At 43.9% G+C, this 23,993-nt stretch overlaps 1 protein-coding gene across 3 annotated transcripts; it reads left to right on the forward strand.

Moving 5' to 3' along the window:
- The first annotated feature begins 500 nt into the window (after nt 1–500).
- LOC110530899 (E3 ubiquitin-protein ligase RING2) lies at nt 501–23,993 on the forward strand. Of its 3 annotated transcripts, XR_005053008.1 has the most exons (9): nt 501–557; nt 4,169–4,264; nt 6,928–7,088; nt 13,836–14,051; nt 14,630–14,729; nt 15,314–15,492; nt 15,951–16,140; nt 23,353–23,516; nt 23,582–23,993. XR_005053008.1 is itself a non-coding variant. In XM_036986769.1 (8 exons), exons 2-8 carry the CDS (start codon nt 4,178–4,180, stop codon nt 23,452–23,454), a joined length of 1,035 nt encoding a protein of 344 aa, XP_036842664.1. In that variant the 5' UTR covers nt 501–557; nt 4,169–4,177; the 3' UTR covers nt 23,455–23,608. The 3 variants fall into 3 exon arrangements, 2 of the variants coding, with proteins under 2 accessions (XP_036842664.1, XP_036842665.1); XM_036986769.1 differs by having other exon boundaries at nt 23,353–23,608; XM_036986770.1 differs by having other exon boundaries at nt 15,317–15,492; nt 23,353–23,608.

The raw sequence follows: 23,993 nt of genomic DNA on the forward strand, positions 1-23,993 counted from the left end.
ACTACCCTCTGTAGTGCCTTGCGGTCGGATACCGCTCCATTGACTCAATTCCAGACATTTTTATGGCCCGCCTCCACTGATAGATGCTGTTGACCCCACTGCGTCTTTTCAACCACACTTGTACCTGTATTTGACATCTAAATATACATTTGCTTTATCTTGTCCAGGTCGCACTTGTACATCAGAACTTGTTCTCAACTGGCCTACCTGGCTAAATAAAGGTGAATGAAAAAAAATATATAATAATAATATATACGTTTTTTTCTCTGCAGTCTCATGTTGTGAACAATCTGGACATTGTATTTTTTTTTCAATAGGGGTTTTTAGAAGCATATTTGTAATTGTTTCCATTAAGTCTTTCTAGCATTTGCTAACAAGCACACTAAAAATGGACATTGACTAAAATGTAATGTATTTTTGAATTAGTTATCCACATTTATGTTTTTTTTTTAAAACGCGGGCTTTTATTTTGAATGATTCCTCATTACCATACAGGGTGACGTCAGTGTTTGTGCTGCTGGCAGAATACTCGTCTGGTTCGTCTGTATCCACAACACGTAAGTACATAAACAAACACGCTTTGGTCATATATTTGATTGTTTTTCATCTAGACTCACACAGTAACGATAAGACAAGGGTTGACCGTCTAAATGTACATTGAAGAATACATATCTTCGTCTATTTTAGTGCATCGTTGATTGGTCGTGAGGCTTCGTCACAGCTCTAACGTTAGCAATCTAGCTAGCTAGCTAGCCTGTCTTTTTCTAGTGACATTGCAGAACGATATGCATATAAAGCGGTTTTATCTTGATGCACATACACCATTATTTCTAAATACGATTACAATTGAGCATGTAAAAGGCAAAAGCATATTTTATCCAGGCGATTCAGTATTTGCACATCTGTAGCACGCAGCCGGGATCCTACACAAAGAAGCTCTGTTAATACTGTGTTAAACTAATGTCACTTAATAATGTGGTGTCTGGGACATGAAACTGGAAATATAAAATACAGTTTGACAGTTTACTTCCAACATAGTGTTCAGTATTCATTGGTGTGAATGTAACGTTATTCGGGGTAACTAGTTAATTCATGTGCTTTGGAGGCAGGACATTAACCCCACGGTAGTTACCTGTCAAACCATCAGATTGATTTGACAACTATTACCATGTTGAGGTTATTTTTTGTTGTCCAGTTGTTCCCTGATGATGTAGCTACAGTATTAATTTATCTACCTAGCTATCTATACTGAACAAAAATATAAACGCAACAATTTCAGAGATTTTCTTGAGTTTTATATTTCATATAAGGAAATCAATCAAGTGAAATAAATCAATTATGCCCTAATCTATGGATTTCACATGACTGGGGAGGGACACAGCCATTGATGGGCCTGGGAGGGCATATGCCCACCAACTTGGGAGCCAGGCCCAGCCAATCAGAATTAGTTTTCCCCCTCAAAAGGGTGTTATTACAGACATAAATACTCCTCAGTTTCATCAGCTGTCAGGGTGGCTGGTCTCAGACAATCCCTCAGGTGAAGAAGCAGGAAGTGGAGGTCCTGGGCTGGTGTGGTTATACATGGTCTGCGGTTGTGAGGCCGGTTGGACGGACTGACAAATTCTTTAAAATGACGTGGTTGCGGCTTATGCTAGAGAAATAAACATTAAATTATCTGGTGACAGCTCTGGTGGACATTCCTGCAGTCAGCATGCCAATTGCCCATTCCCTCAAAATTTGAGACATCTGTGGCAATGTGTTGTGACAAGTGCACATTTTATTGTCTCCAGTACAAGGTGCACCTGTGTAATGATCACAATGACAGCATACCACCCTGCCTATGAAGGTAAACAGGGTTGGTCCTGGTCAGTCCCAGGATGGGAGACCAGATGCTGCTGGAAGTGGTGTTGGAGGGTCAGTAGGAAGCACTCTTTGGTCTAAAAAAATATCCAAATGCCCCAGGGTAGTGATTGGGGACATTGCCCAGTGTAGGGTTCTGTCTTTTGGATGTTATGTTAAACGGCTGACCTGACTCTGTGGTCACTAAAAGATCCCATGCCACTTATCATAAGAATAGGGGTGTTAACCCCGGTGTCCTGGCTAAATTCCCAATCTGGCCCTCATACCATCATGGCCACCTAATCTTCCCCAGCTTCCAATTGGCTCATTCATCCCCTTCATCTTCTCTGTAACTACCGCCCAGGTCATTGCTGACAATGTGTCCTCAGTCAACTTATCTGGTAAAATAACAAATCTACCTAGCAAGCTATTGGATTTATGTACCTATCTTGCTTCTCTGTTTTTGGCCATATACAGTTGAGGTCAGAAGTTGACATACACCTTAGCCAAATACATTTAAACTCAGTTTTTCACAATTCCTGACATTTAATCATAGTAAAAATTCCCAGTCTTAGGTCAGTTAGGATCACCACTTTATTTAAAAAATGTGAAATGTCAGAATAATAGTAGAGAGAGTGATTTATTTCAGCGTTTATTTCTTTCATCACATTCCCAGTGGGTCAGAAGTTTACATACACTCCATTAGTATTTGGTAGCATTGCCTTTAAAATGTTTAACTTGGGTCAAACGTTTTGGGTAGCCTTCCACTAGCTTCCCACAATAAGTTGGGTGAATTTTGGCCCATTCCTCCTTGACAGAGCTGGGGCAACTGAGTCAGATTTGTAGACCTCCTTGCTCGCACATGCTTGTTCAGTTCTGCCCACAAATTTTCTACAGGATTGAGGTCAGGGCTTTGTGATGGCCATCCAATACCTTGACTTTGTTGTCCTTAAGCCATTTTGCCACAACTTTGGAAGTATGCTTGAGGTCATTGTCCATTTAGAAGATCCATTTGGGACCAAGCTTTAACTTCCTGACTGATGTCTTGAGATGTTGCTTCAATATATCCACATAATTTTTCCCCCTCATGATGCCATCTATTTTATGAAGTGCACCAGTCCCTCCTGCAGCAAAGCACCCCCACAACATGATGCTGCCACCCCCGTGCTTCATGGTTGGGATGGTGTTCTTCGGCTTGCAAGCCCCCCCCCTTTTCCCTCCAAACATAACGATGGTCATGATGGCCAAACAGTTCTATTTTTGTTTCAGCAGACCAGAGGACATTTCTCCAAAAAGTACGATCTTTGTCCCCATGTACAGTTGCAAACCATAGTCTGGCTTTTTTATGGCGGTTTTGGAGCAGTGGCTTCTTCCTTGCTGAGCGGCCTTTCAGGTTATGTCAATATAGGACTCGTTTTACTGTGGATATAGATACTTTTGTACCTGTTTCCTCCATCATCTTCACAAGGCCCTGTGCTGTTGTTCTGGGATTGATTTGCACTTTTCGCACCAAAGTACGTTCATCTCTAGGAGACAGAACGCGTCTCCTTCCTGAGTGGTATGACAGCTGCGTGGTCCCATGGTGTTTATACTTGCGTACTATTGTTTGTATAGATGAACATGGTACCTTCAGGCGTTTGGAAGTTGCTCCCAAGGATGAACCAGACTTGTGGAGGTCTACAATTCTTTTTCTGAGGTCTTGGCTGATTTCTTTTGATTTTCCCATGCTGTCAAGCAAAGATGCACTGAGTTTGAAGGTAGGCCTTGAAATACATCCGCAGGTACACCTCCAATTGACCTAAATGATGTCAATTAGCCTTTCAGAAGCTTCTAAAGCCATGACATAATTGTCTGGAATTTTCCAAGCTGTGTAAAGGCACTGTCAACTTAGTGTATGTAAACTTCTGACCGACTGGAATTGTGATACAGTGAATTATAAATGAAATAATCTGTCTTTAAACAGTTGTTGGAAAAATTACTTGTGTCATGCACAAAGTTGATGTCCTAACTGACTTGCCAAAACTATAGTTTGTTAACAAGAAATTTGTGGAGTGGTTGAAAAACAAGTTTTAATGACTCCAACCTAAGTGTATGTAAACTTCCAACTTTAACAAACCCCGAGGTGCCTTATTGCTGTTGTAAACTGGTTACTAACGTAACTAGAACAGTAAAGAAAATGTTTTGTCATACCCGTGGTATACGGTCTGATATACCATGGCTTTCAGCCAATGGTACATCAACTATGTATTTTTTTTGATGCTGACCAAAAGTAAACTGTGTGCCTGTGTGTTTAGTCCATTTTAATGATGCTAATGTTTTTTTATTCCAGGTTGGGAGTATGACACAGACAGTGCAGACGAATGGGGTGCAGCCCCTCAGTAAGACATGGGAACTCAGTCTGTATGAGCTACAGAGGACTCCACAGGTAGGGGAGCACATTTACTGTTACACCACTCTTTCTCTGAGCTACAGAGGACTCCGCAGGTAGGGGAGCACATTTATTGTAACACCTCTCTGTCTCTGAGCTACAGAGGACTCCACAGGTAGGGGAGCACATTTACTGTAACACCTCTCTGTCTCTGAGCTACAGAGGACTCCGCAGGTAGGGGAGCACATTTACTGTAACACCTCTCTGTCTCTGAGCTACAGAGGACTCCGCAGGTAGGGGAGCACATTTACTGTAACACCTCTCTGTCTCTGAGCTACAGAGGACTCTGCAGGTAGGGGATCACATTTACTGTAACACCTCTCTGTCTCTGAGCTACAGAGGACTCCGCAGGTAGGGGAGCACATTTACTGTAACACCTCTCTGTCTCTGAGCTACAGAGGAGTCCGCAGGTAGGGTTGCTTTTCATTTTTAGTTTTAAAGTGTTATTACGTAGATTTCCGTGTTTCACAGATCAGGGTTCGTATATATGTCCTGACATGGCTGCAGACACCGAACACCATCACTAGCTGCATTAGACTTAGCCCTAGTTCACCCGCCTGGTACCGTAGAGTGGAGGCGGTGCCGTAGAGTGGAGACGGAGCCGTCTGGTGCCGTAGAGTGGAGACGGAGTCGTCTGGTGCCGTAGAGCGGAGGCGGAGCCGCCTGGTGCCGTAGAGCGGAGGCGGAGCCGCCTGGTGCCGTAGAGCGGAGGCGGAGCCGCCTGGTGCCGTAGAGCGGAGGCGGAGCCGCCTGGTGCCGTAGAGCGGAGGCGGTGCCGTAGAGCGGAGGCGGAGCCGCCCTGGTGCCGTAGAGCGGAGGCGGAGCCGCCCTGGTGCCGTAGAGCGGAGGCGGAGCCGGCCGGTGCCGTAGAGCGGAGGCGGAGCCGGCCGGTGCCGTAGAGCGGAGGCGGAGCCGGCCGGTGCCGTAGAGTGTGCCTCCTCTGACTTTTGGCGATAGTTTGGCAGCTCTTTTCTGAGCGGTGCGGCTGAAACCCGCCTCTCCCACGCAGCGCACCGTCAGGAGAAATGGTAATGCAGATGTACCACATCCACTGTGGAAGCACAGTAATGGCCTTGGATTGGCAGGTGGAGGACTTCTGTGAGGAGGGGAGCAGCTCTGTTTCAGTTATAAGGTCTGAGGGGGTGTGGGATATGGCCAATTTACCACGGCTAAGGGCTGTGCTAAAGCACGACACAACGCGGAGTGCCTGGATACAGCCCTTAGCCGTGGTATATTGGCTATATACAACAAACCCTTGAGGTGCCTTATTGCTGTTATAAACTGGTTACTAACGTAGAGTTTTGTCATACCCGTGGTATACTGTCTCAAATACCATTGCTTTCAGCCAATCAGCATTCAGGGCTCGAACCACCCAGTTTATAATATACGGTATTGATCACGGCATAGGCTAGCCAATCAGTTCAGATGTTACAGGGAGGCTCCTCGTGGATTCCTTTGTAAAACGTTCTGAAATCTGAAGACATTACGTTTACAGAGACTCCTCAAATGCGTCATATTCACTGTTTCCAACATGAACTTCTGTGTGAATCGGCTTTTTTGAAGGTCCCCAAGAACACAGTGGCCTCCATCATTCTTAAATGGATGAAGTTTGGAACCACCAAGACTCTTCCTAGAGCTGGCGGCCCGGCCAAACTGAGCAATCAGAGGACAAGGTCTGGGAGGTGGTCTGGGAGGTGACCAAGAACCCAATGGTCACTGGCAAAGCTCTAGAGATCCTCTGTGGAGATGGCAGAACCTTCCAGAAGAACACTCATCTCTGCAGCACTCCACCAATCAGGCCTTTATGGTAGAGTGGTCAGATGGAAGCCACTCCTCAGTAAAAGGCACATGACAGCCCACTTGGAGTTTGCCAAAAGGCACCTAAAAGACTCTGACCATGATCTGGAGGAAACCTGGCACCATCCCTACGGTGAAGCATGGTGGTGGCAGCATCATACTGTGGGGATGTTTTTCAGCGGCAGGGACTGAGAGACTAGTCAGGATAGAGGTAAAGATGAACGGAGCAAAGTACAGAGAGATCCTTGATGAAAACCTGCTCCAGAGCGCTCAGGACCTCAGATTGGGGTGAAGGTTCACCTTCCAACAGGACAACGACCCAAAGCACACAGCCAAGATAACGCAGCAGTGGCTTTAGGACAAGTCTCTGAATGTCTTTGAGTGGCCCAGCCAGAGCCTGGACTTGGAGAGAGCTGAAAATAGCTGTGCAGAAATCCGCCCCATCCAACCTGACAGAGCTTGAGGATCTGCAGAGAAGAATGGGAGAAACTCCCCAAATACAGGTGTGCCAAGCTTGTAGCGTCATACCCAAGAAGACTTGAGGCTGTAATCGCTGCCAAAGGTGCTTCAACAAAGTACCTAGTAAAGGGTCTGAATACTTATGTGATATTTCATTATTTATTTATAATCTATACATTTGCTTTGTCAATATGAGGTATTGTGTGTAGATTGAGGGGGGAAAACAATTAAATCCATTTTAGAATAAGACTGTGAAGTAACAAAAAGTCTAGGGGTCTGAATACCCCTTCCCCTGTGCAGGAGGCTATATAGGACCAGAGTAAGTATATAGGTTACTATATATAGGACCAGAGTAAGGTATATGTTTTCCTCTGTGTCGTCGTCCCCCCCCCCCCCCCGTACAGGAGGCCATCACAGATGGGCTGGAGATAGCGGTGTCTCCCAGGAGCCTCCACAGTGAGCTGATGTGTCCCATCTGTCTGGACATGCTGAAGAACACCATGACAACCAAGGAATGTCTGCACCGCTTCTGTGCCGACTGCATCATCACCGCCCTCCGATCAGGGTATGTACCCCTACCCTAACCTACCCTAAAGTAACCATACCTACCCTAAAGTAACCTACCCTACCCATCATCACCGCCCTCCTATCAGGGTATGTACCCATACCCCAACCTACCCTAAAGTAACCATACCTACCCTAAAGTAACCTACCCTAAAGTAACCATACCTCCCCTTAAGTAACCTCACCTACCCATCATCACTGCCCTCCTATCAGGGTATGTACCCCTACCCTAAGCTACCCTAAAGTAAACTACCCTAAAGTAACCTCACCTACCCATCATCACGCCCTCCGATCAGGGTATGTACCCCTACCCTAAAGTAACCTACCCTAAAGTAACCAACCCTAACCTACCCTAAAGTAACCTCACCTACCCATCATCACCGCCCTTCTATCAGGGTATGTACCCATACCCTAACCTACCCTAAAGTAAACTACCCTAAAGTAACCTCGCCTACCCATCATCACACCCTCCGATCAGGGTATGTACCCCTACCCTAACCTACCCTACCCTAACCTACCCTAAAGTAACCTACCCTAAAGTAACCAACCATAACCTACCCTAAAGTAACCTACCCTAAAGTAACCTACCCTAAACTAACCTAGCCTAAAGTAACCCAGCCACCCTAAAGGAACCTAGCCTAGCCTGACCTAAAGTAACCCAGCCTACCCTAAAGGAACCTAGCCTAACCTGACCTAAGTAACCCACCTACCCTAAAGGAACCTAGCCTAGCCTGACCTAAAGTAACCCACCTACCCTAAAAGAACCTAGCCTACCCTAAAGTAACCCACCTACCCTAAAGTAACCCAGCCTACCCTAAAGGAACCCAGCCTAACCTGACCTAAAGTAACCCGCCTACCCTAAAGTAACCCAGCCTACCCTAAAGGAACCCAGCCTAACCTGACCTAAAGTAACCCACCTACCCTAAAGTAACCCAGCCTACCCTAAAGGAACCCAGCCTAACCTGACCTAAAGTAACCCACCTACCCTAAAGTAACCCAGCCTACCCTAAAGTAACTTAGCCTACCCTAAAGGAACCTAGCCTAACCTGACCTAAAGTTACCCACCTACCCTAAAGGAACCTAGCCTAACCTGACCTAAAGTAACCCAGCCTACCCTAAAGGAACCTAGCCTACCCTAAAGGAACCCAGCCTACCCTAAAGGAACCTAGCCTAACCTGACCTAAAGTTACCCACCTATCCTAAAGGAACCTAGCCTACCCTAAAGGAACCTAGCCTAACCTGACCTAAAGTAACCCAGCCTACCCTAAAGTAACCTAGCCTACCCTAAAGTAACCCAGCCTACCCTAAAGGAACCTAGCCTAACCTGACCTAAAGTTACCCACCTACCCTAAAGTAACCTAGCCTACCCTAAAGGAACCTAGCCTACCCTAAAGGAACCTAGCCTAACCTGACCTAAAGGAACCTAGCCTACCCTAAAGGAACCTAGCCTAACCTGACCTAAAGTAACCCAGCCTACCCTAAAGTAACCCAGCCTACCCTAAAGTAACCCAGCCTACCCTAAAGGAACCTAGCCTACCCTAAAGGAACCTAGCCTACCCTAAAGTAACCCAGCCTACCCTAAAGGAACCTAGCCTAACCTGACCTAAAGGAACCTAGCCTACCCTAAAGGAACCTACCCTAAAGGAACCTAGCCTAACCTGACCTAAAGTTACCCACCTACCCTAAAGGAACCTAGCCTACCCTAAAGGAACCTAGCCTAACCTGACCTAAAGGAACCTAGCCTACCCTAAAGGAACCTACCCTAAAGGAACCTAGCCTAACCTGACCTAAAGTTACCCACCTACCCTAAAGGAACCTAGCCTACCCTAAAGGAACCTAGCCTACCCTAAAGGAACCTAGCCTACCCTAAAGGAACCTAGCCTTACCTGACCTAAAGTTACCCACCTACCCTAAAGGAACCTAGCCTACCCTAAAGGAACCTAGCCTAACCTGACCTAAAGTTACCCACCTACCCTAAAGGAACCTAGCCTAACCTGACCTAAAGGAACCTAGCCTACCCTAAAGGAACCTACCCTAAAGGAACCTAGCCTAACCTGACCTAAAGTTACCCACCTACCCTAAAGGAACCTAGCCTACCCTAAAGGAACCTAGCCTACCCTAATGGAACCTACCCTAAAGGAACCTAGCCTAACCTGACCTAAAGTTACCCACCTACCCTAAAGGAACCTAGCCTACCCTAAAGGAACCTAGCCTAACCTGACCTAAAGTAACCCAGCCTACCCTAAAGTAACCCAGCCTACCCTAAAGGAACCTAGCCTAACCTGACCTAAAGTTACCCAGCCTACCCTAAAGGAACCTAGCCTACCCTAATGGAACCCAGCCTACCCTAAAGGAACCTAGCCTAACCTGACCTAAAGTTACCCACCTACCCTAAAGTAACCTAGCCTACCCTAAAGTAACCTAGCCTACCCTAAAGTAACCTAGCCTACCCTAAAGGAACCTAGCCTACCCTAAAGGAACCTAGCCTAACCTGACCTAAAGTTACCCACCTACCCTAAAGGAACCTAGCCTACCCTAAAGGAACCTAGCCTACCCTAAAGGAACCTAGCCTACCCTAAAGGAACCTAGCCTAACCTGACCTAAAGTTACCCACCTACCCTAAAGGAACCTAGCCTAACCTGACCTAAAGTAACCCACCTACCCTAAAGTAACCCATTCTACCCTAAAGTAACCCAGCCTACCCTAAAGGAACCTAGCCTAACCTGACCTAAAGTTACCCACCTACCCTAAAGGAACCTAGCCTACCCTAAAGGAACCTAGCCTAACCTGACCTAAAGGAACCTACCCTAAAGGAACCTAGCCTAACCTGACCTAAAGTTACCCACCTACCCTAAAGGAACCTAGCCTACCCTAAAGGAACCTAGCCTAACCTGACCTAAAGTTACCCACATACCCTAAAGCAGGGGTGTCAAAGTCAAATGGACGGAGGGCCAAATAAAAAAATCAGCTACAAGACGAGGGCCGGACTGTTCGAATGTTCATTGAAAAATTTTTAAATGACGCATATAGTCTAGTGAACCTAATTGAACCTACTGAAAACCTAACAAATATATTACAATATGATCAGATAAATAAAGCAATATTTTCTTATGGCTCTGTCAGTAATCTTTAATTTTCAACAGACACAAAAGACAAATTTCCTTTATATAAATATCCCCATAACATGAACATTAAATGAAAGAAACCGGTATTCAAGGCACCATCAGTAGACTATATTTTCTATTTTAGCAAAAGTGGGCTAAATTTACTTCAAAGAAAAAACAATAATAGCAATTTTCTATCATCCACTCAACTGAAATATTTTTAAAATATAATTGGATTGAAATACAAAAAAATAAAGTGCAAAAATCTATTAATCAAAAACAACACTTTGTTTAAGGAGAAGTAACATGCAGTGAAAACAAATATTAAATTTTAACTTTTAAACTTGAACTGAGTAAAAACTCTAAATATGTGATTGCACAGTAATGTTCACTTGTTTGAGGTTGAGGGTGATACTTGGTGGTGTCCCATCTTTTCCACAAGTTCATCAATGTTCGGGGTAAGGCTCTGAGCTGAAGAAATCCTCAGAATTGAGTGGAGGTGTTCAGCAGTAAGTCGACTTCTGTGTGATGTTTTGTTCAGGTTCATCAAAGAAAACAGTTGTTCACACAGGTATGTGCTGCCAAACATAGACAACGTTTGAGCAGCCTGGATGCGCAGCTGGGGCATTGTGCCGGGGAGGAAACGGGCGAACTCCGCAGCACCCACTGCCGCATATTTTGCCCTCAGTGCATCATTGCATTGGAGGTCAATCAACTCCATTTGGAGGTTTGGTGGTGAGCTTTCCACGTCAACAGCAAATGGGTTACCGAGCAGTTCCAACCTGCTTTTTTGTGCTTCAAAGTCAGCAAATCGGCGTCGAAAGTCAGCGGCAAGCATACCTATTTTATCAGCCAACTGTGTGCTCGGGAACGCACTGGTAGAGAGCTTCTCTTTCATGGTCTGGCAGCTGGGAAAGTGGCTCAAATTTTCTTTCCGCATCTGCGTCTCCCACAGAGTCAGTTTGGTTTTAAATGCCTTTACTGTACTGTACATATCAGAGATGACACGATCCCGACCCTGCAGCTGCAAGTTTATTGCATTCAGATGACTCGTAATGTCACACAGAAAAGCCATTTCACACAGAAACATTTCGTCTCGGAGTTGTGTTGTGTCTTTCCCTTTGCTGTCCAAGAACAGACAAATCTCCTCACGAAGCTCGAAACATCTTTGAAGCACCTTTCCCTGGCTTAGCCATCGCACCTCTGTGTGATAAGGCAAATCACCATGCTCCGTTTCTAACTCCGTCAGAAATGCCTTGAACTGGCGGTGATTCAAACCTTTGGCTCTGATAAAGTTAACTGTGCGCGTGATGATGCTCATTACATGCTCCATTTTCAAGGCTTTACCGCACAACGCTTCCTGGTGTATGATACAATGATAAGCTGTCAGCTCACCTGTCGCGTTTTCCTCTTGCATCTTTTCCCGTATCTTCGCCACCAGTCCGCTCCTGTGTCCACACATCGCAGGTGCTCCGTCGGTTGTCAAACCCACGAGTTTTTCCCAAGGCAGCTCCATCTCATTTACACATCTTGACACCTCTTCATACAAATCATGCCCCGTAGTTGTGCCATGCATAGGACGTAAAGCCAAAAACTCCTCTGTCACGCTTAGGTTGGAGTCCACTCCGCGGATGAAAATTGACAACTGGGCAATGTCAGAAATGTCGGTGCTCTCATCCACAGCCAAGGAATATGCAATAAAATCTTTTCCCTTTTTCACAAGCTGCTCTTTTAGATTGATGGACAACTGGTCTACTCTCTCGGCAATGGTGTTTCTGCTCAGACTCACATTTAAAAAGAGTTGCCTTTTTTCTGGGCAAACTTCGTCACAAACTTTAATCATGCAGTTTTTGATGAAATCCCCCTCCGTAAATGGCCGGGCTGATTTAGCGATCTCTTCTGCCAAAATAAAACTGGCCTTGACAGCAGCCTGGCCTTGTGATTTGGCTTTTTTGAACAGAGCCTGTCGAGATTTGAGGCCTCGTTTTAATTCCTCTGCCTTTTGTAGCCTTTGTTCCATGTCCATATTCTTGTTTTTGTCCGCGTGTTTCGTTTCATAATGTCGTCTCAGATTATACTCTTTCAGTACCGCCACACTTTCTCCACACAGAAGACACACAGGTTTTCCAGCTACCTTCGTGAACATATACTCCGACTCCCACCTTGTTTGAAACCCCCGGTTCTCAGTATCCACCTTCCGTTTTGCCATTTTTGATGGGTATCTGAAAGTTAATTTTACTGTGATGCTGACGACTGCTGTGCCAATAAATATTGAAATGAAGCAGCCTACTGCTCGGTGCGTCACCTTTGCATTGTGGGAAATGTAGTATTGGTGCGTGTAAAAGATCTGCGGGCTGCCGGCTTGCTGCGGGCCGGTTCTAATAATAAATCAAGATCATCCCAGGGGCCGTAAAAAACCTTCTTGCGGGCCGGATGTGGCCCGCGGGCCTTGACTCTGACATATGTGCCCTAAAGGAACCTAGCCTAACCTGACCTAAAGGAACCTAGCCTACCCTAAAGAAACCTACCCTAAAGGAACCTAGCCTAACCTGACCTAAAGTTACCCACCTACCCTAAAGGAACCTAGCCTACCCTAAAGGAACCTAGCCTACCCTAAAGTAACTTAGCCTACCCTAAAGGAACCTAACCTACCCTAAAGGAACCCAGCCTACCCTAAAGGAACCTAGCCTACCCTAAAGGAACCTAGCCTTACCTGACCTAAAGTTACCCACCTACCCTAAAGGAACCTAGCCTACCCTAAAGGAACCTAACCTGACCTAAAGTTACCCACCTACCCTAAAGGAACCTAGCCTAACCTGACCTAAAGGAACCTAGCCTACCCTAAAGGAACCTACCCTAAAGGAACCTAGCCTAACCTGACCTAAAGTTACCCACCTACCCTAAAGGAACCTAGCCTACCCTAAAGGAACCTAGCCTACCCTAATGGAACCTAACCTACCCTAAAGGAACCTAGCCTAACCTGACCTAAAGTTACCCACCTACCCTAAAGGAACCTAGCCTACCCTAAAGGAACCTAGCCTAACCTGACCTAAAGTAACCCAGCCTACCCTAAAGTAACCCAGCCTACCCTAAAGGAACCTAGCCTAACCTGACCTAAAGTTACCCACCTACCCTAAAGGAACCTAGCCTACCCTAAAGGAACCTAGCCTACCCTAAAGGAACCTAGCCTACCCTAAAGGAACCTAGCCTACCCTAAAGTAACTTAGCCTAGCCTGACCTAAAGTAACTTAGCCTAGCCTGACCTAAAGTAACCTAACTACCTCTAACTAGTCTTGTGCTGACTGCATCATCATTGCATTCAGATCAGGGTAAAGGTTATGATAAAGATGTTATGTAGCCTAACCATGTTCACATGATGCTCCTCACTTTGAGCAGAAAGCAACACGACATGCCACTGTTGACACTAATCTATTCGTTTGGTCTCAGACACTGATTACTCTGTGGTTCTTTTTGTTGTATTTATCAAAGTCCTGATTGACAGCAGATATCTGTTGTTACACAGGACGTCATCACCACCACCACAGGGTTGATGTCCTGTATAACAAGGGGGTCAGGCTCTGACCTGCCTGGTAAAGAACAACTAAAAAGGGCTCGCTCGGTCTAACTCTGTCTGTTCCCCCTAGCAACAAGGAATGCCCTACGTGCAGGAAGAAGCTGGTGTCTAAGCGGTCCCTGCGGCCGGACCCTAACTTTGATGCCCTCATCAGTAAGATCTACCCCAGCAGAGATGAGTACGAGGCCCACCAGGAGAGGGTTCTGGCCCGCATCTCCAAACACAACAACCAGCAGGCCCTGTCCCACAGCATCGAGGAGGGCCTCAAGATACAGGCCATGAACAGGTACTGTACCCTGACCTTTAACCTCTAACCCCTGTCCCACAGCATCGAGGAGGGCCTCAAGATACAGGTACTGTACCCTAACCTCTAAACCCTAACCCCTGTCCCACAGCATCGAGGAGGGCCTCAAGATACAGGCCATGAACAGGTACTGTACCCTGACCTCTAAACCCTAACCCCTGTCCCACAGCATCGAGGAGGGCCTCAAGATACAGGTACTGTACCCTGACCTCTAAACCCTAACCCCTGTCCCACAGCATCGAGGAGGGCCTCAAGATACAGGTACTGTACCCTGACCTCTAAACCCTAACCCCTGTCCCACAGCATCGAGGAGGGCCTCAAGATACAGGTACTGTACCCTGACCTTTAAACCCTAACCCCTGTCCCACAGCATCGAGGAGGGCCTCAACATACAGACCATGACTGTCCTGCTCCTCACTATTTCCCATTTAGGTGTCTCCTAACCAACAGAAACTATGATGCAGAATATGTTTCTGGAACTATGTTCTTGAATGTTACTTTATCAAAATCCTCTCTGATCTTCCCTCCTCCCACCACTGGGTGTCCCCACCTCCCTCCAGGCTGCAGCGAGGGAAGAAGCACCAGCTGGAGAACGGGAGTGGGCTGGAGGACAACGGTGACTCCTCCCACTGCAGCAACGCCTCCGTCCACTCTAACCAGGTACAAGGATACCTTCATTCCCATGTAGGGTTGCAAAATTCTGGTAACTTCCCCCAAATTCCCAGGTTTATCAGAAATCTCGGTTGGAAAATTCCCAGGATCAGGGGGGGGGCTGGAAACCTCCCAGTGGGACTCTTGATTAAAGGAGCTGGGGGGGGGGGGGCTGGAAACCTCCCACTGGGACTCTTGATTAAAGGAGCTGGGGGGGTTTTCAACCCTAATCACATCTATCAAATACCTAAACGGCAATCAGTAAAGTTGAGCTGTGTTAGTACGCCTCTGACATAATGTGTAAGGGTTATGTATGTGCCTATACGAGACGTGTGTGACATGGGATGGGTTAGCGTGCAATGTAATGTACTGTTATTATGACGCGATAACAATGCATGTATACAAATATACATTTTGTTGAGTAAAGATCAATCCCACCAGGAACGTGACACCAGGAACGTGACACCAGGAACGTGACACCAGGAACGTGACACCAGGAACGTGACACCAGGAACGTTCTCCTGTCTTCCTGCTGTTACATGTTATCCCCTGGGTTGTACTCAGCGAGTCTTTCCCCCCCAATAAATGTAAAGCAGGAGGCGGGGCCGAGCATCAAGCGCACCAAGACGTCAGATGACTCTGGTCTGGACATGGACAACGCTACAGAGAACGGAGGGGGAGGGGACGTGGCCATGGACGGAGCCAGCGAGATAGAACTGGTGTTCTGTCCTCATCCTACGCTCATGGACAAGGAGGACACCGTGCAGACCAGGTGGCTTTGTGGGAGGGGATAACGTGTGGGAGGGGTTAATGTGTGAGAGGGAGGGAGGGGTTAATGTGTGAGAGGGAGGGAGGGGTTAACGTGTGGGAGGGGTTAACGTGTGGGAGGGGTTAATGTGTGGGAGGGAGGAGGGGCATAACGTGTGGGAGGGGGGAGGGGCATAACATGTGGGAGGGAGGAGGGGCATCACGTGTGGGAGGGAGGGAGGGGTTAACGTGTGGGAGGTGGGAGGGGTTAACGTGTGGGAGGTGGGGGAGTTAACGTGTGGGGGGGAGGAGGGGCATAACGTGTGGGAGGGAGGGAGGGGTTAACATGTGGGAGGTGGGAGGGGTTAACTTGTGGGAGGTGGGAGAGGTTAACGTGTGGGAGGGGATACTTGTGTGTTGTTGTCTAAGTCTCTGGTCCAAGACCCCTGGCTGAAGACATTAAGTAACACTTGTGTGTGGTAGTGTTGAGTTTGTTCCCAGGTACATCAAGACGTCGGGTAACGCCACAGTGGACCACCTGTCTAAGTACCTGGCTGTGCGTCTGGCTCTGGAGGAACTGAGGAAGAACGGAGAGGCCAGCCCTGTCAATGTAGACGCTGCCTCAGAGAAACAATACACCATTTATATCCCTACAGCCAACGGCCAGTTCACGGTAATGATACAATATATTACTACAATACACCATTTATATCCCTACAGCCAACGGCCAGTTCACGGTAATGATACAATATACTACTACAATAAACCATTTATATCCCTACAGCCAACGGCCAGTTCACGGTAATGATACAATATATTACTACAAATACTACTACAATACACCATTTATATCCCTACAGCCAACGGCCAGTTCACGGTAATGATACAATATATTACTACAAATACTACTACAATACACCATTTATATCCCTACAGCCAACGGCCAGTTCACGGTAATGATACAATATATTACAACAATACACCATTTATATCCCTACAGCCAACGGCCAGTTCACGGTAATGATACAATATACTACTACAATAAACCATTTATATCCCTACAGCCAACGGCCAGTTCACGGTAATGATACAATATATTACTACAAATACTACTACAATACACCATTTATATCGCTACAGCCAACGGCCAGTTCACGGTAATGATACAATATATTACTACAAATACTACTACAATACACCATTTATATCGCTACAGCCAACGGCCAGTTCACGGTAATGATACAATATATTACTACAAATACTACTACAATACACCATTTATATCCCTACAGCCAATGGCCAGTTCACGGTAATGATACAATATATTACAACAAATACTACTACAATACACCATTTATATCGCTACAGCCAACGGCCAGTTCACGGTAATGATACAATATATTACTACAAATACTACTACAATACACCATTTATATCCCTACAGCCAACGGCCAGTTCACGGTAATGATACAATATACTACTACAATAAACCATTTATAGCCCTACAGCCAACGGCAAGTTCACGGTAATGATACAATATATTACTACAAATACTACTACAATACACCATTTATATCGCTACAGCCAACGGCCAGTTCACGGTAATAATACAATATACACTGCTCAAAAAATAAAGGGAACACTAAAATAACACATCCTAGATCTGAATGAATGAAATATTCTTATTAAATACTTTTTTCTTTACATAGTTGAATGTGCTGACAACAAAATCACACAAAAATTATCAATGGAAATCAAATGTATCAACCCATGGAGGTCGGGATTTGGAGTCACACTCAAAAGTAAAGTGGAAAACCACACTACAGGCTGATCCAACTTTGATGTAATGTCCTTAAAACAAGTCAAAATGAGGCCCAGTAGTGTGTGTGGCCTCCACGTGCCTGTATGACCTCCCTACAACGCCTGGGCATGCTCCTGATGAGGTGGCGGATGGTCTCCTGAGGGATCTCCTCCCAGACCTGGACTAAAGCATCCACCAACTCCTGCACAGTCTGTGGTGCAACGTGGCGTTGGTGGATGGAGCGAGACATGATGTCCCAGATGTGCTCAATTGGATTCAGGTCTGGGGAACGGGCGGGCCAGTCCATAGCATCAATGCCTTCCTCTTGTAGGAACTGCTGACACACTCCAGCCACATGAGGTCTAGCATTGTCTTGCATTAGGAGGAACCCAGGGCCAACCGCACCAGCATACGGTCTCACAAGGGTTCTGAGGATCTCATCTCGGTACCTAATGGCAGTCAGGCTACCTCTGGCGAGCACATGGAGGGCTGTGCGGCCCCCCAAAGAAATGCCACCCCACACCATGACTGACCCACCGCCAAACCGGTCATGCTGGAGGATGTTGCAGGCAGCAGAATGTTCTCCACGGCGTCTCCAGACTGTCACGTCTGTCACATGTGCTCAGTGTGAACCTGCTTTCATCTGTGAAGAGCACAGGGCGCCAGTGGCGAATTTGCCAATCTTGGTGTTCTCTGGCAAATGCCAAATGTCCATCACGGTGTTGGGCTGTAAGCACAACCCCCACTTGGCCCTCATACCACCCTCATGGAGTCTGTTTCTGACCGTTTGAGCAGACACATGCACATTTGTGGCCTGCTGGAGGTCATTTTGCAGGGCTCTGGCAGTGCTCCTCCTGCTCCTCCTTGTACAAAGGTGGAGGTAGCGGTCCTGCTGCTGGGTTGTTGCCCTCCTATGTCCCCGCCACGTCTCCTGATGTACTGGCCTGTCTCCTGGTAGCACCTCCATGCTCTGGACACTACGCTGACAGACACAGCAAACCTTCTTGCCACAGCTCGCATTGATGTGCCATCCTGGATGAGCTGCATGATCTGAGCCACTTGTGTGGGTTGTAGACACCGTCTCATGCTACCACTAGAGTGAAAGCACCGCCAGCATTCAAAAGTGACCAAAACATCAGCCAGGAAGCATAGAAACTGAGAAGTGGTCTGTGGTCACCACCTCTAGAACCACTCCTTTATTGGGGGTGTCTTGCTAATTGCCTATGATTTCCACCTGTTGTCTATTCCATTTGCATGTGAAATGTATTGTCAATCAGTGTTGCTTCCTAATTGGAGTTACATTGTGTTGTTTAAGGGTTCCCTTTATTTTTTTGAGCAGTGTATTACTACAAATACTACTACAATACACCATTTATATCCCTACGGCCAATTCACGGTAATAATACAATATACTACTACAATACACCATTTATATCCCTACAGCCAACAGCCAGTTCACGGTAATGATACAATATATTACTACAAATACTACTACAATACACCATTTATATCCCTACAGCCAACGGCCAGTTCACGGTAGTAATACAATATACTACTACAAATACTACTACAATACACCATTTATATCCCTACCACTGTTACTGCTACTTCCACTGCAATTACTACTACTACTAATACTATCACTATTACTATCAATATTACTGATGCTACGACCAGTATTATTACTACTGCTACTATTACTACTGCTATTATTAATATCACTACCACTACTATTACTACTGCTATTATTAATATCACTACCACTACTATTACTACTGCTATTATCACTATTACTATCACTACTATTACTTTCACTACTATTACTACCACTATCACTACTATTACTACCACTATTACTACTATTACTATCACTACTATTACTACTACTATCACTATTATTACTACCACTATTACTAATATTACTATCACTATTACTACTACTATTACTATCACTACTATTGCTATCACTATTACTACCACTATTACTACTATTACTATCACTATTACTATCACTATTACTACCACTATTACTACTATTACTACCACTATTATTACTACCACTATTACTACCGCTATTACTACCACTATTACTACTATTACTACCACTCCTACTATTACTACCACTATCACTACTATTACTACCACTATCATTACTATCACTACTATTACTATCACTATTACTATTACTACTGCTACTATTACTATCACTACTATTACTACCACTATCACGACTATTACTACCACTATTACTACTATTACTATCACTACTATTACTACTGATATTATTACTACCACTATTACTACTATTACTACCACTCCTACTACTACTACTATTACTACCACTATTACCACTATTACTATCACTATTGCTACTATTACTATCACTATTACTACTATTACTATCACTACTACTATTACTAACACTATCACTACTATTACTACCACGATTACTACTATTACTATCACTACTATTACTATTACTATCACTACTATTACTACTGCTACTATTACTATCACTACTATTACTTTCACTACTATTACTACCACTATTACTACTATTACTATCACTACTATTACTACTGATATTATTACTATCACTACCATTACTATTACTACTGCTATTATTACTATCACCATTACTCCTATTACTACCACTATTACTACTATTACTATCACTACTATTACTACCACTATCACTACTATTACTACTATTACTATCACTACTATTACTACTATTACTATCATTACCACTACTGCTATTATAACTATCACTACTATTACTACTATTACTATCACTACTATCACTACTATTACTATCACTACTATTACTACCACTATCACTCCTATTACTATCACTACCACTACTATTACTACTATTACTATCACTACCACTATTACTACTATTGCTATCACTACCACTATCACTTCCACTATCACTACCACTATCGCTATCACTACTATTACTATCACTATTACTACTATTACGATCACTACTATTACTACCACTATTACTACTACCACTATTACTACCACTATTACTACTATTGCTACTACCTCTATTGCTACTACCACTATTGCTATTACTACTATTACTACCACTACCATTACTATTACTACTGCTATTATTACTATCACTATTACTACTATTACTACTATTACTACCACTATCACTACTATTACTATCACTACCACTACTATTACTATCACTACTATTACTATCACTACTATTACTACTATGACTATCACTACTATTACTATCACTACTATTACTACCACTATCACTACTATTACTACTATTACTATCACTACTATTACTACCACTATCACTACTATTACTACTATTACTATCACTACCACTATCACTACTATTACTACCACTATCACTACTATTACTATCACTACCACTACTATTACTACTATTACTATCACTACCACTATCACTACTATTACTATCACTATCACTACCACTACCACTATTACTACTATTACTATCACTACCACTATCACTACCACTGTCACTACTATTACTATCACTACTATTACTATCACTACCACTATTACTACTTCCACTATTACTACTATTACTACCACTATTACTACTACCGCTATTATTACCACCACTATTACCACTATTACTACTATTACTACTACTGATACTTCCACTATTACTCTATTACTGCCACTATTACTCTATTACTACCTCTACTACTACCACTATTACTACCACTATTACTACTACCGCTATTACTACTACCGCTATTACTACTACCGCTATTACTACTACCGCTATTACTACTATTACTACTACTATTACTACCGCTATTACTACCACTATTACTGACACTATCACTACCACTATTACTACCACTATTATTACTATTACTACCACTATTACTACCACTATCACTACCGCTATTACTACGACCACTATTACTATTATTACTACTATTACTACCACTATTACTACCACTATTATTGCTATTACTGACACTATTACTACTATTATTACTACCACTATTATTACTATTACTACCACTATTACTACTATTACTACCACTATTACTACCGCTATTACTACTATTACTACCGCTATTACTACTATTACTACCGCTATTACTACTATTACTACCACTATTACTACTATTACTACCGCTATTACTCTGTTACTACCACTATTACTACTACCACTATTACTACTATTACTACCGCTATTACTACTATTACTACCGCTATTACTCTGTTACTACCACTATTACTACTATTACTACCGCTATTACTACTATTACTACCGCTATTACTACTATTACTACCACTACTACTATTACTACCACTATTACTACTATTACTACCGCTATTACTCTGTTACTACCACTATTACTACTACCACTACTACTATTACTACCACTATTACTACCGATATTACTACTATTATTACTGACACTATCACTACTACTATTACTACCGCTATTACTACCACTATTACTGACACTATCACTACCACTATTACTACCACTATTATTACTATTACTACCGCTATTACTACTATTACTACTACTATTACTACCGCTATTACTACCACTTACTGACACTATCACTACCACTATTACTACCACTATTATTACTATTACTACCACTATTACTACCACTATCACTACCGCTATTACTACGACCACTATTACTATTATTACTACTATTACTACCACTATTACTACCACTATTATTGCTATTACTGACACTATTACTACTATTATTACTACCACTATTATTACTATTACTACCACTATTACTACTATTACTACCACTATTACTACCGCTATTACTACTATTACTACCGCTATTACTACTATTACTACCGCTATTACTACTATTACTACCGCTATTACTACTATTACTACCGCTATTACTACTATTACTACCACTATTACTACTATTACTACCGCTATTACTCTGTTACTACCACTATTACTACTACCACTATTACTACTATTACTACCGCTATTACTACTATTACTACCACTATTACTACTATTACTACCGCTATTACTCTGTTACTACCACTATTACTACCACTATTACTACTATTACTACCGATATTACTACTATTACTACCACTATTACTACTATTACTACCGCTATTACTCTGTTACTACCACTATTATTACTACCACTACTACTATTACTACCACTATTACTACCGATATTACTACTATTACTACCACTATTACTACTATTACTACCGCTATTACTCTGTTACTACCACTATTATTACTACCACTACTACTATTACTACCACTATTACTACCGATATTACTACTATTACTACCACTATTACTACTATTACTACCGCTATTACTCTGTTACTACCACTATTACTACCACTATTACTACTATTACTACCACTATTACTACTATTACTACCACTATTACTACTATTACTACCGCTATTACTCTGTTACTACCACTATTATTACTACCACTACTACTATTACTACCGCTATTACTACCGATATTACTACTATTACTACCACTATTACTACTATTACTACCGATATTACTACTATTACTACCACTATTACTACTATTACTACCGCTATTACTCTGTTACTACCACTATTATTACTACCACTACTACTATTACTACCACTATTACTATCACTATTACTACTACCACTATGACTATTATTACTATTACTACTATTATTACTACCACTACTATTACTACCACTATTACTACCACTACTATTACTGCTATTACTGACGCTATTACTACTATTACTACCACTATCACTACTATTACTACCACTATCACTACTTTTACTATCACTGTCACTACTATTACTATCTTTACTAGTAGTGATAGTGGTGGCCTGTGTTAAACATTTAGGATCCCATGGTTTAACAGCCCTCCTATCCAGAGAGACGTAAGAGGGTCAAGTATGTCAATCAGTATTTCCTGGTGACCTTTACCCTAGTGTTATCTCCTCTCACTCTTGGTGAGGTGAGCTTGTCTATCTGTATCTTGTGAACTGTGGGAAACATTTCCTCCTGAGGATGATGAACATCAACCAATCATCTGTCCTCTAGGTGCTGAACGGGTCTTTCTCTCTGGAGCTTGTCAGTGAGAAGTACTGGAAGGTGAACAAACCCATGGAGCTGTACTTCGCCCCCACCAAGGAGCACAAGTAGACCGCCTGGAGTACACCTGGGGGGGTAGACCGCCTGGAGTACACCTGGAGCACACCTGGGGGGTAGACCACCTGGAGTACACCTGGGGGGTAGACCACCTGGAGTACACCTGGAGCACACCTGGGGGGGTAGACCACCTGGAGCACACCTGGGGGGGTAGACCAACTGGAGCACACCTGGGGGGGTAGACCAACTGGAGTACACCTGTGGGGGTAGACCAACTGGAGTACACCTGGGGGTAGATCACCTGGAGTACACCTGGGGGTAGATCACCTGGAGTACACCTGGGGGTAGATCACCTGGAGTACACCTGGGGCACCCTATTTCCTATGTAGGGCTTTGGCCAAAAGTAGTGCACTATATAGGGAATAGGGTGCCCTTTAGGACACAACCCTGGATGAGACCTGCCAGGAGGACGAGGTGTCTAATGGACTCTCAACATCTATACATCTCTCTCTACATCTCTCTCTCTCTCTCTCTCTCTCTCTCTCTACATCTCCCTCTCTCTCTACATCTCTCTTTCTCTACATCTCTCTCTC

The sequence above is a fragment of the Oncorhynchus mykiss genome, chromosome 8, assembly GCF_013265735.2.
Source record: "Oncorhynchus mykiss isolate Arlee chromosome 8, USDA_OmykA_1.1, whole genome shotgun sequence".
Taxonomy (NCBI): Eukaryota; Metazoa; Chordata; class Actinopteri; order Salmoniformes; family Salmonidae; genus Oncorhynchus; species Oncorhynchus mykiss.